This window comes from Triticum dicoccoides, chromosome 4A (assembly GCF_002162155.2).
Source record: "Triticum dicoccoides isolate Atlit2015 ecotype Zavitan chromosome 4A, WEW_v2.0, whole genome shotgun sequence".
Classification (NCBI taxonomy): domain Eukaryota; kingdom Viridiplantae; phylum Streptophyta; class Magnoliopsida; order Poales; family Poaceae; genus Triticum; species Triticum dicoccoides.
This window is the reverse complement of record NC_041386.1, coordinates 629,139,561-629,156,715: the sequence shown is the minus strand read 5'-3', so window position 1 is coordinate 629,156,715 and position 17,155 is coordinate 629,139,561. Positions and strand designations below refer to the sequence as shown.

The 17,155-nt window shown below is 40.0% G+C and overlaps 1 protein-coding gene and 2 non-coding genes across 3 annotated transcripts in view; 2 read left to right on the top strand and 1 right to left on the bottom strand.

Moving 5' to 3' along the window:
* The window catches only part of LOC119287527 (U3 small nucleolar RNA-associated protein 25-like), a 10,441-nt gene extending 1,842 nt beyond the window's left edge, over window positions 1–8,599 (bottom strand). The window contains exons 1-18 of the mRNA XM_037567079.1: window positions 8,330–8,599; window positions 8,170–8,235; window positions 7,155–7,329; window positions 6,634–6,775; window positions 6,036–6,141; window positions 4,904–5,004; window positions 4,697–4,819; window positions 4,366–4,446; window positions 4,028–4,173; window positions 3,506–3,578; window positions 3,293–3,370; window positions 2,551–2,589; window positions 2,380–2,468; window positions 2,132–2,196; window positions 1,723–1,769; window positions 1,582–1,641; window positions 1,292–1,363; window positions 92–121 (exon numbers count right to left, since the gene is read on the bottom strand). Of these exons, the coding sequence (XP_037422976.1) occupies window positions 92–121; window positions 1,292–1,363; window positions 1,582–1,641; window positions 1,723–1,769; window positions 2,132–2,196; window positions 2,380–2,468; window positions 2,551–2,589; window positions 3,293–3,370; window positions 3,506–3,578; window positions 4,028–4,173; window positions 4,366–4,446; window positions 4,697–4,819; window positions 4,904–5,004; window positions 6,036–6,141; window positions 6,634–6,775; window positions 7,155–7,329; window positions 8,170–8,235; window positions 8,330–8,372 (1,536 nt within the window). The 5' untranslated portion in view covers window positions 8,373–8,599. The remainder of the gene's footprint in view (window positions 1–91; window positions 122–1,291; window positions 1,364–1,581; window positions 1,642–1,722; window positions 1,770–2,131; window positions 2,197–2,379; window positions 2,469–2,550; window positions 2,590–3,292; window positions 3,371–3,505; window positions 3,579–4,027; window positions 4,174–4,365; window positions 4,447–4,696; window positions 4,820–4,903; window positions 5,005–6,035; window positions 6,142–6,633; window positions 6,776–7,154; window positions 7,330–8,169; window positions 8,236–8,329) is intronic.
* A 5,671-nt stretch (window positions 8,600–14,270) lies between these two features.
* Window positions 14,271–14,344, top strand: TRNAT-AGU. The gene has a single exon. It is a non-coding gene; the product is annotated as a tRNA-Thr (tRNA).
* A 2,350-nt stretch (window positions 14,345–16,694) lies between these two features.
* TRNAT-AGU lies at window positions 16,695–16,768 on the top strand. The gene has a single exon. It is a non-coding gene; the product is annotated as a tRNA-Thr (tRNA).
* The last annotated feature ends 387 nt before the right edge of the window (window positions 16,769–17,155 follow it).

Genomic DNA, 17,155 nt, shown 5'->3' with positions numbered 1-17,155 from the left:
TAAAGCAAATCCTCCTACCAACGTCGAGAAATACCAAATTTAAGTGAACATGACAGCATTGCAGATATTACGACTATAGAAGAAACAATACCTCATCTGACTCCTGAATCTTTGGGTACACCTGTATCATTACATCATAAAATAGTCAATAATAGGATACACATATATAGAAACGAAAAAAAATGTTAGATTTGTTCCAATAATTAAGAGTCATGACCATAAGAAGTGGCCAAATAAAACTGTATACAACCTCATAATTTTACACGGCGCCTAACACTGAAAGCGATTAGTTGTGAGCCATGATATCATGTGGAATCAGCACTTCTGTGTACAACTACATGTCCCAGCTTGTTGCTAATTTTTGGCCATGTCTAAGTTTACAATTTTGCTGGAGCACTTGATTTGGATGATTGGGTTTAAACTTCTTATTTCTTAAGGCAGTAAGGCGAGCACGCACCGCCCTGATGCCTAAGCGCATAAGGCAGGCAAAATTGCGAGGCGCTGGCAGGACACCTTGTTGCCTAAGTGTCCAAACGGGACGCCTGCAGTACGTCAATGCTATAAATCCTTCTGCTCGTTCTTGCACACAACTTCTGTTGAGGTTCTGTCAAAAAAAAAAAACTTCTGTTGAGGTCGGTCAATGGCTGACAGCCACTGGCCTTGATGGAGTGGATTACACGCAGAACGACGCCAAGGTGGCTTCCGGCCATACTGCATTACATGACTGCAATAAGAATGAGTTTCTCCAAGAGGTCCGCGAACGGTTGCTGCAGGCTCAGCAGCATACCAGGAAGCACCATGAGAGGTGGCACCATGAGCTCCAGCTCACTCTTCCCGTCAGCGCACTAACACGATGCCTGCCCCCGCCCAGAGTGCTCCATGCCCTCATATATCATGGAATCAGTCATGTACTTGTCCACTGGGAGGGCACAGCTCCTAGCGATGCTATTTGGGAGCACCTTGATGAGTTTGTCCAATACTACCCTCAGTTTCAGCTCGAGGACAAGCTGCTTCACGAGGGGAGAGATGTCATGTGGGGCATGACATACAGCCACCGGCAACGAGGACCCATGGCTGTGGACACAGCGGAGAAGGCACAGGCTGATTTGGAGGGGGCACCACATCCAGATAAGGATTTAGGTTGCTTCCCCTTACTAATTGTTTACATACAGTAGTTTACACATGAATTAAGTACTGTAAAAGGACAAGTGATAGTTGTGAAAATGAGCTGAATGTGCTAAATTCCATAATGCATTTGTCAAGCATGCATTACAAGGACAAATGGACTCACCTTTGTGCAGAAATATTCAAAGCGGGCATCATCAAGTTCACCAATAGAAGATGCATCAAATCGTTCATACACCTGTGTAGTGATTGGACAGTGAAAAACATTTGTAATTTCATCAATACTGTTTTAGCACTAGGATGTGTCTGTTGAGCGAGCCCATCCAAAATTTATTAGAAAACTCAGCAAAAGCCCTGATTCTTGGCATCAAATTTTGTTCAGATGCACTGGACATATCTGGACAGTAAATTTGCAATGATGCGATGGGAGTCTGGGGAGACAATGAATTAACTGACCTGCCGTATTTCAAGCTGTATTTTGGGAAGAACACCTGTAAACTCACTCGCCAGCTTAACCTGAAAAGGTTGAGTTCCGGCATGTTAGAAACATGAGTCCAACACGGCAAATAGCTTAGTGACTTCCAGCATACTATATACCTTCCCCTCGTAATTTAGACATAATCCGTTGAACAAAGCATTCATCTCTGCTCAGCAGGCAAAAAATTAGAACATAAATAGGTTTATAAGTAAACAAGTAGATGATGATGCAGATAAATAAAAGGTCCACTCTATGTAGCACAATTAAGAATAGAATAGCAAGTGTCACTTTACACATGCACAATTAACGCAAGCAATTTTGAATACCAAAGAACCATGCATAACACCAGGGGACACATACACCACTCGAAGAAATAATAATAATGTTTAGCAAATAAATGCAGATCATGATTAAAAGCATAACTAGTTTAATTTTAGTTCATACTGAAAATGCAACTGAATGATAGAAGCTGAAGTACAGAAAAATTGGAATCCAATGATGGCCAGAGTTCCAAGTGAAATTCCATACCTGGCGTAAGATACGAACTTAAGATTATTGTTTGCCGATAGTACCGTGCTTGCTCATCCAGGTACCTTAACCAAATAAAGAAAATGTAACAAGCATGAAACTGACCTCGCAAACGTCAAATCAGGAATAGATTCCAAGTCTTTTTGCAGTTCACAATACAGTGAGTTGGCGTCTTATACTCTTATAGATAGAAGTACAACAATAGAAGATGCCATACAGGAATAAATATGCACGAAAAAAAGAATTACCATGGCCTGATCCGCATCACATTGGTTACATGCTCTTTTGATGGCAAATGATTTAGTTGTTCAAGAACAGCATGCAGATGCGACCAATTCTACATTTATAAATAACACAGTTATTTTTACCAGCCGGCATCAGAAAATAAGTACAGAAAATTATTTGAGTTGGAGTTTAACCTGCATAGATATCACATCTGCGTAATCAACCACCACTATCTGCACAGAACAAATGTATTGATAGTTTAGACCTTGTACAAGAAAAAAACTGAATGTGCACAGTTACTGTTCCTTTATGGAAGTCTATGTTGACTTGGCATGGCTTCAACTATACAAATTGAAACACAGGGTTTCTTATTACAATACATTAGCAACTCTGAAGTATTGTGAAATACTTCTGAGACCAACGTACCAAGTATGAGTAACTTTTCTCAAACTAAGTTTGTTGGCACATGGTCAAAGTGCTACAAGTTTTAAAATATTCATGAGTCAAAAAACTACAAGTTTTAAAATATACCCAAATCAAAGAACTAGAAGTTAATAATTTAATGAAATACAAGGTTTAAATTAAACATCGTTGAGCTACGGGTACTCTGGACAAGCATTGCAATAGCCAGAGCTCTGTCAATTACCATTTGGACACATCCCAAGCATAACATTCTGGAGCAATTAACAGTAATTGACGTGTGGTTTATTGAAATGTTTGTCCACTGAACATGCAGCAAGGGAAATTTAATCTGAAACTTATACCCCCTTCAAAATGATGACAAAATACTTGAACTTTCAAGAAATTCATTCAATCAATGTTTACAGACTGAAATAGATTATTTACACATACTAATGGTTAACAAAAATGAACTAATATATAGGACTGGACATAGTAGTAAATAGAAAATAGTATATGGATTCGAGTGGAACTAACTTCAATTGATGACAGGAAATCAGAATCGTTTTCCTTGGGACGTCCCTTTTTCTTGGTAACTTCACCTCCATCAATTTTCTGATAACAGGCAGGTATATTAAGGTCAGTTGCCTATGAGGTGTCCCCAGAACAATAAAAATATACAGCTGCTGGACGCATGAGTAATCATGACTAATTAAGTGTATTAAGAAACCTTTGTTAAAGAGTACTTACAAGTTTAAGCGCTAAAGGAGACGCAACTATGATATCAGAAGCGTAGAAATTGCTGTATAGCTTAACAGATTTCCTGCAGAAGCATTAGTGAAAACATTAACTTTTTAAGAAATCTTGTATAAATATAGAATCCTACGTAAATATAAAAACATCAATGTGAAAGGAATAACAAATTTAAGGACATATAGTTTGCTAAAAGCATGAGATCTCATAGTGCAGAATAATAAAAGAGTGACCAAAAAGTTCACAAAACACAAAAGATATTGAAACATTTTACAAGGAAGTCTTAGCAAACAAGTGAATATAAGTTATAATTATAATTTTTGTAATTGATTGTGCTTCTTCTGAGGATTTGCCTATTCCTTTAACATACTCATGTTCACATCAGAAGCCTGTGATTGGCAATGAAAAACTGAAGAAAAAAATTGAGCTGTTAACAAAAAACTGTGGAGAGTACATAGTAGACGTACTAGTCCTCACAACTAGAAAATTATTACAAGGAAAAATTAACAGCACACTTACTTTGTAAATTTTATTCCAAAAAGAAAGTGATCTTCAACATCCCCAGCAAACAGAAGGTTAAAGTCTGTTGGTTTTGAACTATTTGGCTCCTCCAGTTCATCATCTGATTCGCCAAACTCTTTCTTGAATTGTCCCATAGAATTATCCTATAAATAAAAGTAAGAATTCTCTATTTCTTAGCACCAGAGCAAAATAATAACTGAACCAGCAACCATAAATTATATATGCAAACAATTTGCAGATCCAAATGGAATTCATGGTATAATTTGGCAGCGTATTTCATAGAAAATGATATTCAGATGCTATCTGTAAGAGTAGCTGCAAAGGTCAAATGTTACCTTTTGTGCCAGCGGAGATAATTGAATTAATCTCTTCACAATGCGTCGTGCAATGCTTTTGAGAGGTAACAAGAAAAGAACCTAAGTTCATGATATAATACAAAAGAAAATAGCGATTAGTTCAACAGATCAAGATACAACAAAATTACAAGTTGTGTATAAATGGAGGTACAACAACATTTAGTCTTAACAAAAAGAGACATAGCATTTACTTGATAAAATAGTGCAGTTAATTGTCAAGCAACTGTAGCCCAGCACACATCTATGCAATACATCATATGCCAAATAAGATACCATTTTCTCAAATGTGTTGTGACTATCTGACATATACCTTTGGACGTGTAAAACCCTGATCGCGGTATGAGTCGTCCTCCATAACATCTGTGTTAGCATCATTCCTAAGCTTCGCATCATTCTTAATGACAACATCTCTTGTCCTATGAACATGGCTCAACTGCCATTGTGACAATATTGCACATTAGTCAGCATCACAACAGGTACAGTAATAATGCTACCAAATAGGGATTGTGAAACTTACAGCATGCATAAGATATGCGTCCATAGTACTGGAATCCACCTTACTACCCTTGAGATAAAATGGCTTCTTATTACAATGCATTATGTCACGATAGCTATTACCTGTAATACATGATTAGGATTAGAAATACACTTTAAAAAAGTGATAGAGAGAGGGCACTACACCGTTTTAGGGAGGAAGCATGACATGTTACGCCACAATTTGTTTTAGATATGCTTAATTATACGAGAAAAAAAGTGTATAAATGGAGTTGGTAACTTGGTATGTATGCTAAAAGCCTAAAACCATATTGGTAATAATTCTTTTCTCAAAAATAGCGAGAATATGGATCAAGAAAAGACGTGCACAGCATAATCTTTAGGATAAGGGAACCACAAAAGGTACTTTATGTTCCTATACGCCAAATTCACCAAGGCGGGCACCTGACAAAGTAGGATTAATAAACATCACCAATTCTCAGGGGCATTTACTGTTTTCACAAGTTATGGATGGTATTAACTGGTTCTGCGGAGGGGGGAAACAGAAGACCCCACCCATCCACCCACCTACCCAACAAAAACACCCACCCAAAACATGTTCAGATTGTTTGTGAACAAAATAGTTTCAATCCTTCAGGTCGAGCGTTATAAATGAAAGCCCGCATCTGGATCAGTTGAGAGCCTTAAAGGGACGTAGTCTTCCATCTGGAAGGATGAATCCTAGAATCTTTACTTTCCCCTACTAGCAGAATGGGCAGAGAAGCTCCTGCTGGCTTCTTTGGGAAAGAAAATTTCTTCCTAGTTCACTTTGGAGATCAGTTTTAGAGCTATCACACACAAACACGTAGAATAAGTGTCATCGCATGGAATTTACAGTTGCAAGTCCTGATCCAACTAATATTATGTCCACTTTTCTGTTGTTGGGATGTGCTACAAAAACTAATCAGAAATATGGATCTTCGTGAATTCTAGAAAACTAACTCTCTTATTCCTCTCAGGCAGCACTATTGGTTAACTAATATATATTAAGGTAATGAATAGCGTGCGCTTTTAGTAGGCACCAATTCTAAACTGAGCAACTTTAATGTTCTACTAAGTCATGTCATTTGTGAAATAAGGCACTAACTAAAAGATAATCAAATAGGAAAACTTACAAAGTGAGAAGAACCTCGATCTATAATTCAAATCATCAGAGAGGATTTTTTGCCAGTGGTCCTTCAATTTTCCTTTGACATCAACAAAAGGGTCATCAGAAGCTCCCTGAAAGTACAAAGCATTAAGAATCAGCTTTCAATGCGAAGCTGCCTGAAGTATTTATTATTCAGAAAAACATCCCTGCACTACTAATGAAGTTGATAACTCAGCATGAAGCAGTTGAGTAATTCGATAACTAATGTAATGGATCAAGTACACAAACACAGAGGAGCAGGGACAAATATTTCAGCAGGACTTTCCCCTTGAAAAAGCACACTTAACTTACCACTGCAAACATATTGCAAGTAACTGCAGATGGCTGTGGAACAGAGAAATGCACCATAGTAACCCCTCACAAAAAGTGTTATACATGAATATAGGTCATAAGGTGATTTAAACACATGATGAACATGAAATTTGGTCTTCAAATTACAAATATATATACAGCTAAGCTATCAAAGGCTCAAGTTCAGTGACCCGCATTTCAAGGAGAAACAAGATAATCAATCAAAATAATTTAATGAGAGTGTATCATGATGAAATAATTCCATGAAGTACCTTAATTTTTTCACCTGTTCCAACCCATTTGGATTTTGGAATCTCCTCTGCAGGCATCTCCCATTTAAATTTACTCTTCTGATTCACTAATGCATTGACTTCATCATTTGCTAGCACGTGAGTAACATGACGCTGAAATGAACTGGAACATGCAAAAAGGGGCAGTGTTAGAACGAGTTATATGAACATATCATACATATAATGCAAGAAAATAAAATGATGCAGTAGAGCCAACATCAAACGAGCATTCTTAAACCTAGACATGTAGGACAAAGATGGTGGCATAATACACTACTCCCTCTGTCCCATAATATAAGAACGTTTTTGACACTAGTGTAGTGTTAAAAACGTTCTTATATTTTGGAAACGTTCTTATATTATGGGACAGAGGGAGTATAACCAAAAACTGAATGACCGATATCATATAAACTAATATAAATATTGACCATTTACAATAGCAATAATATGTGTCCCAGTCACTGAAGAAAAAATGTGGATATTGTTACATTAATAGCACCAACCATGACGACTCCATTTCATCAAAAGCATCACTTTTATTGCTTATCATATCATGTGCCTCATCCTCACTGGAAACATTGCAATCATCTGAGTCATCGTCATCATTCTGATGTAGGACTTGAGGGATCTCATTGGATGGTTTCTCACGTCGAGCAGCCTTTGCTGCTATGATTCCAGCTGCATGCAATACTTAAGTAATTAAGCACCAAAAAATGGAAAAGGGCATACTGACACATTGCACATCACTGTGCAAAGAATATTGAGCCAGTCATAATGTCTGCCAAAATAACACCACTCTAGCATCAGTAACCTCCCTATAAAATATTTGGTTGGTGAAACCTATGAAGAGCACCTTTTCGCTTTATGTTACTAGATGCGAAATGTACAACCCAATACAGAATAAACATACCTCCAAGAGCACAAAAACTATAGAGAATAAACCATACGTCCAAGAACACAAAAAAGTAAAGTTTGGTTCAAAATGAATAGAGATGAAATTGAATTAGAGGAAGAGGTGGAGTAGTACTGTTTATATTAGAAAGAAACACATTCAACCGTGAAACTACACCCCTTCCAATCCACTAATAAGATCATCAAAACTTTACGAATAACCTGGAGAAGGTTCATGAATCATGTATATCTAAGTTGGACAGTTACATACTTAGTGAGTACTAAATGGATGGCTCCAGCACTAGCCATTGTCATGGAAATAAATTCATTTTGAAGTATGCCCAGACATTTTTCTAGCATGTACCACTTTCTAGCCTGTACTACCACGGTACCTCAGCTTCTAAGTAGAAACTAAACAACTGAACCCAGAAATTGAATTGTCATTTACTCATTTTCCTCTAGAACGCAAGGCTTCAGCAAGCACCAGCATACAATTCCACATAACAATTTTAGCACGAAACAAGTGAGGAGGAAATCGAAGCAGTAGCAATTAACGCCTACTGAACTGTTATTATATATGTATATTGCCACTGTCTGCCAAAGAGAGAACACAGTAACGAAGCAAACCTGAAGAGTCAGGAAGATCGTCGTCAAGCGCCGGCCTTTGGGGCTTCTCACGGCGCCTCTTCTGACCTGAAACCACACGACAGCGACATGAGCGGAGAGGAAACTGAGCAAGGCACAAATTCAGAGCTTCAGGCAAGAGGCGGCGACTAAGGTTTCATACCTCGAGGAGTAGCCGTCGGAGGGACGGGCTTCAGCTTCGCCATCACTAATCAGTGGCTACCGGTGGGGCTGGACGGCCCGGGGCGTCGGCGCAGGGGGGCTTGGGCGCTCGTACGGCCGGGGTGGATGGTGTCGACGGCTCTTGACGGGGGCGGCTCGTTGGCGAGCAGCGCGGAGCGGCGCAGAGGCGGCGGCGGCGGCGGCACAACAGCTAGGGGAGAGGAGGCCGAGGGAGGGGGATCAGGGTCGAGAGCTTCCGGGGCCAGCAGCTCACGCACGCCTCGGTTGGGCTGGCCCATTAGCACTCTCCGCTCGCTGGACGCCTGGACCCGATCGTTCAACCTACTGGTTTGGGCTGCACTACGCGTCCACCGGCGGAAAATTAAAAAATATCGGGGAACAACGAGTTAACGAGCGCTCCGAATCGGGAGCCTCACAACTATCAGTTGGCGCGCTCTCAGTCATTTGCCACGTGTCGCGCTCTGGACGTTCTCTCCGAATTTATTTTTTTATTATTTTTTCGCACGCGTTTTCGGCTTTTTAAATGATTTTTTTTGGATTTTTTCGACGTTTTGGTTTTTTCTTAGTCTTCCTTAGCTTTTCGATCAAAAAAAATTAAAAAAAAATATTTTTGCGTGAAAAAACGCATTTTTTTCCGCAAAAATTACGGATTTTTTTTCGCGAGAGGCACGGTTGTGCTTTAGCGAGAGTCACGGCCATGCCTTTCGGAAACGGAAAAAAAACGCGTTTTCTGTTTTTTTTCTTTCACGGGAGTCACGGTTTTGCTTCCGCGAGAGGCACGGTTGTACTTTCGCGAGAGTCACGGCCGTGCCTCTCAGAAAAGAAAAAAAATACGCATTTTCTGTTTTTTTCACGAGAGTCACGGTTTTGCTTCCGCAAGAGGCACGGTTGTGCTTTCGCGAGAGTCACGGTCGTGCCTCTCGGAAACGGAAAAAAAACGTGTTTTCTGTTTTTTTCTTTCACGAGAGTCACGGTTTTGCTTCCACGAGAGGCACGGGCGTGATTTCACGAGAGGCACGGGCGCGCCTCTTTCGAAAAGGGAAAAAACCGTGCTCCCGGTTTCGGTTTTGCGTCTTTTTTTCGTCCGGTTTTTTTCGTGAAAAAAAAGTTTGTCAAAACCTATCAACATGGGATCTGGTTTTGAAAATCTCGACGCGAGGAATCCAATCGTGAAAACGGTTCGAGATTTGAACGCACGGTTTAAAAGATAAAATGTTTTGAATAAACGAATCTACGAAAAAAGGGAAAACTCTCAGGTTACAACAAGTGGCGCGGTGCATGTGCGCCACTTGTCGCGACCTGGGAAAGTGGAGTGTTGTTTGCAATGAGTACTCCTTAATTAGTGATTTTGTGATTTTGTGAATGAGCTGCACTACGAGTCGAACGGCTTGGAATATTTTTATTTACCTATGGTGCCGAGGCCTAAGCGCTCTAATCGGATCAGCCCAACTTCCATCGGCCGGCTCACTACCGTATCGATTAACTAATTTTCCGCCGAACTCCGAAACCTGCAGTTATTAACTGCTAGCTTCAACTAATTTCCATTAGCTCTTGCAAATGCAAGAATAATTTTGGAATCTGGAATATTGCAATATGATCCATGTTTCACTTGGGGGTTTGCAACATAATCCATGTTGTGTTCGCGTTGTGAACACTCATCGATGGGTCATGCGTATCTTTGATAGTTGCGATATGTTCTATGTCACCGCAACAAACCCTTTTGTTGTTGGTCGGTTCGCAACGCGTCCGTCGGTGGATATAACAAAAACATGTGCCGCCTCCAGGGCCATCCGGTTGACGCAAGAACAACCATCGGATATACCCAAAACGCGTGTGTCGCGAATTGCAACAAGCGGGTTGTTGCGATGTTCGCTCTGCAACAGCGGCTCTACCCCTGAGCGTTTTTTAGCTTCACATGTTTATTAAGCATTGTTTTTGCAGCAAAGGTCTTGGTGCCGTTTTTTTGTAACAGAGGTTCTGTTGCAGAAAAAAAATTGTATTTCACCTTTCTGCAATTGCAGGGAGTATTTTGGAAACCGAGGTCGTGTTGCAGAAAAAATATTTTTCACCTTTTTGTAACATATACGATGTTGTGGGAGGATTTTTGCAACAGAGGTTGTGTTGCAGAAAAAAAAAATCATTTTTATCTTTTTTGTATCATAGCTGGTGTTGCGGGAGGATTTCGCAATAGAGGTCGTGTTACAGAATTTTTTTCAGTCTTCACCTTTCTTAACATCGGTAATGTTATGGAATTTTTTTATATAATATAGATAATGTTGCAGAAAAATTTACAATGAACTAATGAAGATGAAGTGACGAAGCTCCGGAGCACAACCGTCGTTCGCCAACGTTTGCAACCCCGCCGGTGACTAGTATTAGCTGGCTAGTATCGTGTGAGGCGCTGAAATTCAAAGACACACACCATGACTGAGAAGGTAGTATTCCCATGTGAACGCACGCCCAGCATAAAAACATGATTAGCGTCATCGGACGGTGCAGCGTGGGCGGACACATGCCTAAAATCGGCCGGTTGTTCGGAAGCTTTTTTTCCCTAGTGGTTTAGGTTTTCTCAGAAAAAAATTACCTACTGGTTTAGGGGAAAACCGACTTCCTTTTTTTATTATATTTAAAATTTCATACTTTTGAAAAAATTCAAATATTTTAGAAACATAGTTGAAGAAAAATCACGAATTAAAATAAAAACAAATGTGAAAAATATCATGAATTTGAAAAATTCTCTTGACTTTGAAAAAATGTTCATGAATTAGAAAAAAGATCGTCAACGTAAAAACAAGTTCATGAATTTGAAAAAAAACTGAAGTAGACAAAAGTTTACAGATTTGACAGATATTCATCAATTTAAAGAAGTTCAAGAATTTGAAAAAATTGTTAATTAAAAAATTAAAAAAATATACTAGCAAAATCGAGTGAAAACCAAAAAAACACATAAAAGAATAAGAAATTATAGGTAGTTCATTAAACATATAAATGACCCAGCTACACTTGAGGCAATGGCAATCAGGGAAGCATTATCCCTCTCAGCAGATCTATATGTCCAGAACATCCATGTTGCATCAGATTGCAAGGTGGTGGTAGATGATGTGAGGAATGGCACGTCTGCGGCTTATGGTTCAGTCATTAAGGAAATTATAGACAGGTCTTCAGATTTTCTCTCTTCGGACACGGCGTCAGCCTCCGCGGAGATAGATGATGTTGAGCTGATGATGAAAGAGCTGGGATTGACAGAAGATGATCTGGATGATCTTTTGAAGATCTACTGTTTAGATAGTGTTTGCACACTATAAATTCGGCCCATGGAGGAGTTGTCAGTTGGCGAGCCCAATGGGCCAGAGGGGATTGCCATTCTACACGCCAGCCTCCAATTCTACGACTTTAAAAAAAAAAACTCCAAGTGCGTGCCAATCGATTGGCTCCGCACGATGGCGCTGCCTGAGACCACGGTGAGCAGAGAAGAGGCCGTCGCGCTCGACGGCGGAGTTCAGCCATTAGGTTGTAAAAAAAGTGTTTTTTATTAAGATAACTAGTAAATGCGTACGTGCAACACACGTTAGTATTTAGGCAATATATTAATTGCACATGGATATTAGGTATACTATTATTTATGTGTTAATTATGTGATTAGTGCAATATTTGAAATAATATTAATTGCACGTTAAACATGTTTAAGCTTGTCATAGAAGCAGTTTATGTTGTTGGATTGATTTAGTTCGATGGTCGAGATCAATTGAATCTGTCCCTTTATATCTTTTTATGTTGGTATAGATAATTAATCAAACTGTCCGTCGAGGTTTATATATACAACCTCTGTACACCAATGCAAGATATTTTAGCAGTTGGTAATGTCCAATTTCACGTCTTTACTGTTTCACGAATCACGAGTTGCATGAGTTAGCAAGAACGAAGTTCATCCACAACTGACGCCCATCATAATCCTATGATCCTTTTCCATGAATGGTAGAAAAAAATCAGCAATGACAAAGTGATTTCGGACAATTAACAATGGCAGGTGTCGTTTGTTTTGTTTTTTGTGTTTGCATGGTAATACGTGTCTCATTCATACTATAAAGATCAAAATACAAGTTACGTAAGGACCGACATGATAAAACTGAAAAGATGGTAGAACATCTTTAAGCTTGACACCAACGCCCGTCACCTGTCTCCGGTGCTACCATAACAGCCACCGAAGAAAAGAATGACGGATCACCTCCTCACCCGAGCTCGACGCGGCTCCATCACTGATATGCAGTTTTGCGGACCTTCAAGGTGGCTCGCCAAAAGTGAAGCCCTTGCCGTTGAACGAATCAGACTTGGGCAACACTCTGGACACGCCATCGAACTCCAAATCTGGCACCCCACCACGACTAAGACACCGAAGGAGGAAACCATACGTGCCATCCATAAATCCAGCACACGTTCCTTCTTCCAGATGTCGTTGATGCAGACCATAATCTACATCCGCTCTTGACTACCTCCCAAGCTCCGTGCTGACGCTGGAGCAAACGTCGCCGCAAACGGCGGAGCCCGATGACACAAGTTCACCGCGAGGATGCCGTCGCTGCCACGCCATCCTTACTTGAACAGACTGGTTTTCAAATTCATCCCCAACCATAGGACCGATGGCCTCGTCAGGGATGGATCCGAAGAATCTTTATTCAACGCCGTCATTGTTGCCCCCGAAGTCAAGACGATGTACAACCTAAAAATCTAAACTACGAGAGAGTAAAAATAATCCATACGTGTGAATCCGGCGACACCGTCACCACCGACGACCGAGGTCGCCAGCAAAAGGAAGCCGCTGGAGGACGGCACTAGAAGATTGGCCTCCTGTAGGCGGCTAGGGTTCCAGCCGCCTGGACGCGAGAGGAAAAACGATTGAGATAGGCGTTAACTGCACCGGGGTCTGACGTGCAAATTGACCGGTCTCAGGTGTCATTTGTTGGTAGTAGTACATTACATTGTCGCAAAACCGCAAAGTGATTTCGGACAGTACAATGATGTTGCTACACTGACGCATGCTAGGCGTCGTTGTTTTTCAGTCTCTAGGATGTAGAATAATGTTCTCGAGAGGTGCCATTCAGACGGTCCTAAATCCATTCAGCCAAAGCATTCATAGCTCAGTTAGTTACAGCACCTGCTTAGTAAGCGGGAGGTCTTGAGTTCAACTCTCAATGAAAAAATGCATTTTTTGTGTGTGTTTTCTGGGCAGTTTTTTTAAATTATCCATGATTCCCTCGTACTTTGTATTTGCTTTCTTCTATACAAAATCATCACTTTTTTACATGTCTACTTGTATAACCATGTTGTGTCTTCCAAAATAATTAAAGTTCTATGATTATTCTAAGTGTAACTTTCTGAATTTTGACCAAGGCTATAGGAAAATTTGTTAAGATTTTTGTGTTTTCTAGGGCAGTTTTTCTAAATTTTCCATGGTTCCCTCGTATTCCGTATTTGCTTTCTTCTATACAAAATCATCACTTTTTTTACATGTCTACTTGTATAACCATGTTGTGTCTTCCAAAATAATTAAAGTTTTATGATTATTCTAAGTGTAACTTTCTGAATTTCGACCAACGCTATAGGAAAATTTGTTAAGAACTGTAATGTGAAATATAAATAATGCAAAAATATAACCATGTCTACTTGTAAACCAACCCTCTCAGAAATGAAATGGCAGAAAAAGTTCCCCCATCGATCCAAGCAATTAACAATGGGAGGTGTTAATATTTTAGCAGTGCAATCGTTGTCACAAACATGGAAAGTGATTCTGGACAGTACAACAAATTTTCTGCAGTACAATGCAGGTCAGGTGCCGTAGTTTATACCCTACTCCGTACTAGTTTAGACTGTGCAGAATATTGCTTAGAATACTAAAATCGAACTAAAAAAAATTGACAAATGAAGCTTTCATAGCTCAGTTGGTTAGAGCACCCGTTTAGTAAGCGGGAGGTCTTGAGTTCAACACTCAATGAAAGCATGCATTTTTGTGTGTGTTTTCTAGGGCAGTTTTTCTAAATTATCCATGATTCCCTCGTACTTCGTATTTGCTTTCTTCTATACAAAATCATCACTTTTTTACATGTCTACTTGTATAACCATGTTGTGTCTTCCAAAATAATTAAAGTTCTATGATTATTCTAAGTGTAACTTTCTGAATTTCGGCCAAGGCTATAGGAAAATTTGTTAAGATTTTTGTGTTTTCTAGGGCAATTTTTCTAAATTTTCCATGGTTCCCTCGTATTCCGTATTTTCTTTCTTCTATACAAAATCATCACTTTTTACAACCATGTTGTGTCTTCCAAAATAATTAAAGTTTTATGATTATTCTAAGTGTAGCTTTCTGAATTTCAACCAACGCTATAGGAAAATTTGTTAAGAACTGTAATGTGAAATATAAATAATGCAAAAATATATTCCATAGTAAATCTAATGAAGAAAATTTAGTATTATAGTTGTTGATATATTTCATATGGACTTGGTGAAATTTTATGAAGTTTGACTTGGTATAAGTCTAGAACTACAATTATTTCAAAACGGAAGGAGTAAAATCATAACTTTCTTTTGGCATCTTTTTTAATTGTATAACCATTTCCCCCTTTTCTATATAAAATCATCAACTTTTTTATGATTGCATAACACCCCCCTCCTCCTGGTGTGTCATACATAGTAATGCTCTAACCACATTCACCTTTGGTGAAGGGCTTGAATCCACATCAGTGACGGTTTTTACAGTAAAGTAATCGTGCGCGTACAACACACGAACAAATTGATAGTTTCTTAAGAAGTTTGCCTTGTTGTCTGGCGTTGCTGTGACTCTTCCCTATTGAGAAGCGAATGTTGCTAAAGGTGTGTCCATTCGGGAATCTAAGCTATGCTATTTGCCGACATGGAAGTGCTCATTTTTGTATCAGGCCCTTGCTCCCTCATTTCTACACTTAAAGTATGGTCCGTGTCCTTCGTGCTCAACTTCTCAGCATAACAAGTTCTTGGCTCAAGGTTTAGGGGTTGATGTCCATGTCGACGATGCTTCCCATTTGTTGTGGTTGAGCTCTTGGTGCTTTATCGGACCGTGGGAGGTTTGGCAATACTGTAGTTTGTAATATGGAATGCTTTCTCACCGGTGCAGAAACACACTTCGTCTCGCCCATCTTATTCATAAAATTAGCGATGGCCTGATATATTTGAAGGGATATAGAGCAATCATAGAATGTTTTTACAAATATATTTTCTGAATTAATGAGTCTCCCATATTAATTACAATTATAATGTGGTTACATTGCCATAACTGTGTGAATCCCATGCCTTCGTGAAAGAGCATAAGCTTCTAATGTCTTGCATGCTATAACAACACACTTTCCAGTCTCATTCTAGATGATCACACCCACTAGTCCTGATTGAAGGTCCTCCGTGAAGCCTGCGTCGACGTTCACCTTAACCCATCCATCCCTGGGAGGCGTCCATCCGCCCTGTTGTGGCTTTATCATTTTTTTGCATGGCCTCATATAGTTTGTCGCCAATGCACCAATGGACACTGCTGCTCGGCTAGGGATTTGAACCGGTTCGAATTCACTATTTGTCTTCTCTCCCACCAAATATACCAATCCCATGTTAGAGCCAATTTGGCTAGCCTAGCACCCACCATTTACGGTGCCATGTCTAAGCAACATATAATTATCTCCAAAGCACATGACCCCGATATGTCGGAGCGAGCCGTATGATGTGCTTGAGAAGTTAGATTGGGAACAAAGGGGAGGGTGCGGCTAGGGTAAGGTTAGATTTTTTTTTTGAGGTGGGGGGTTAAGCTTAGATAGTTTTTATACCCCCAAAGAAAACTGATGGAGCCGACTCTAGGGGGCTTCAGATGGGCCAAAGCTATTGCTAGTGGACCTGAGTAAGCTAAACAATGGCCGAGTCATGTTCTTCTTAAAAAAAACTGTCAGTCATGTTTGTAATTTATTTTTAGTTTCGAGTCTTTACTGTCTCACGAGGAGTATGGGGTAGCCAGGCACATGCAGTTCATCCACGCCTATAATTCCACAACCATTTTGCACTCTTGGACACCTGAATTTGGGTGAGCCAACCCTCTCTGAAATGAAATGGCAGAAAAAGTGCCCCCATCTATCCAATTAATTAACAACGGGAGGTGTTAATATTTTAGCACTGCAATCGTTGTCACAAACATGGAAAGTGATTTTGGACAGTACAACAATTTTTCTGCAGTACAATGCAGGCAGGTGCCGTAGTTTATACCCTACTCCATATTAGTTTACACTGTGCAGAATATTCCTTAGAATACTAAAACCGAACTAAAAAATTTGACAAATGAAGCTTTCATAGCTCAGTTGGTTAGAGCACCCGTTTAGTAAGCGGGAGGTCTTGAGTTCAACTCTCAATGAAAGCATGCATTTTTGTGTGTGTTTTCTAGGGCAGTTTTTTATAACATTTTTACATGTGTTCCCTGCATTAATAGTTCGTTCTGCATTATCTTGCCGCATCACCTATGGCTATGGACATCGACGCAAAAGGTGATTCCCCATCATGCATGTCACTTTGAAAGCTGAAGCTGCTAGCGTGGCCCGGCTCTGCAGCATCTATGCATGATGAGCTCTAGTATCTTCTGTCCGGCCTGTGCCAAGACGAAATGATGCAATCACTGGAACCGCAGTTAGGCCAACCTCATGTTGGGGCATCGAGAAGCATTAACGTGCGCATCAAGAGCGCATCCTCTCGCGGTGTCCACGTCGGATCGCTAGAGAAAAAAAATCACTGGGAGAGTCGATTGGGCAAA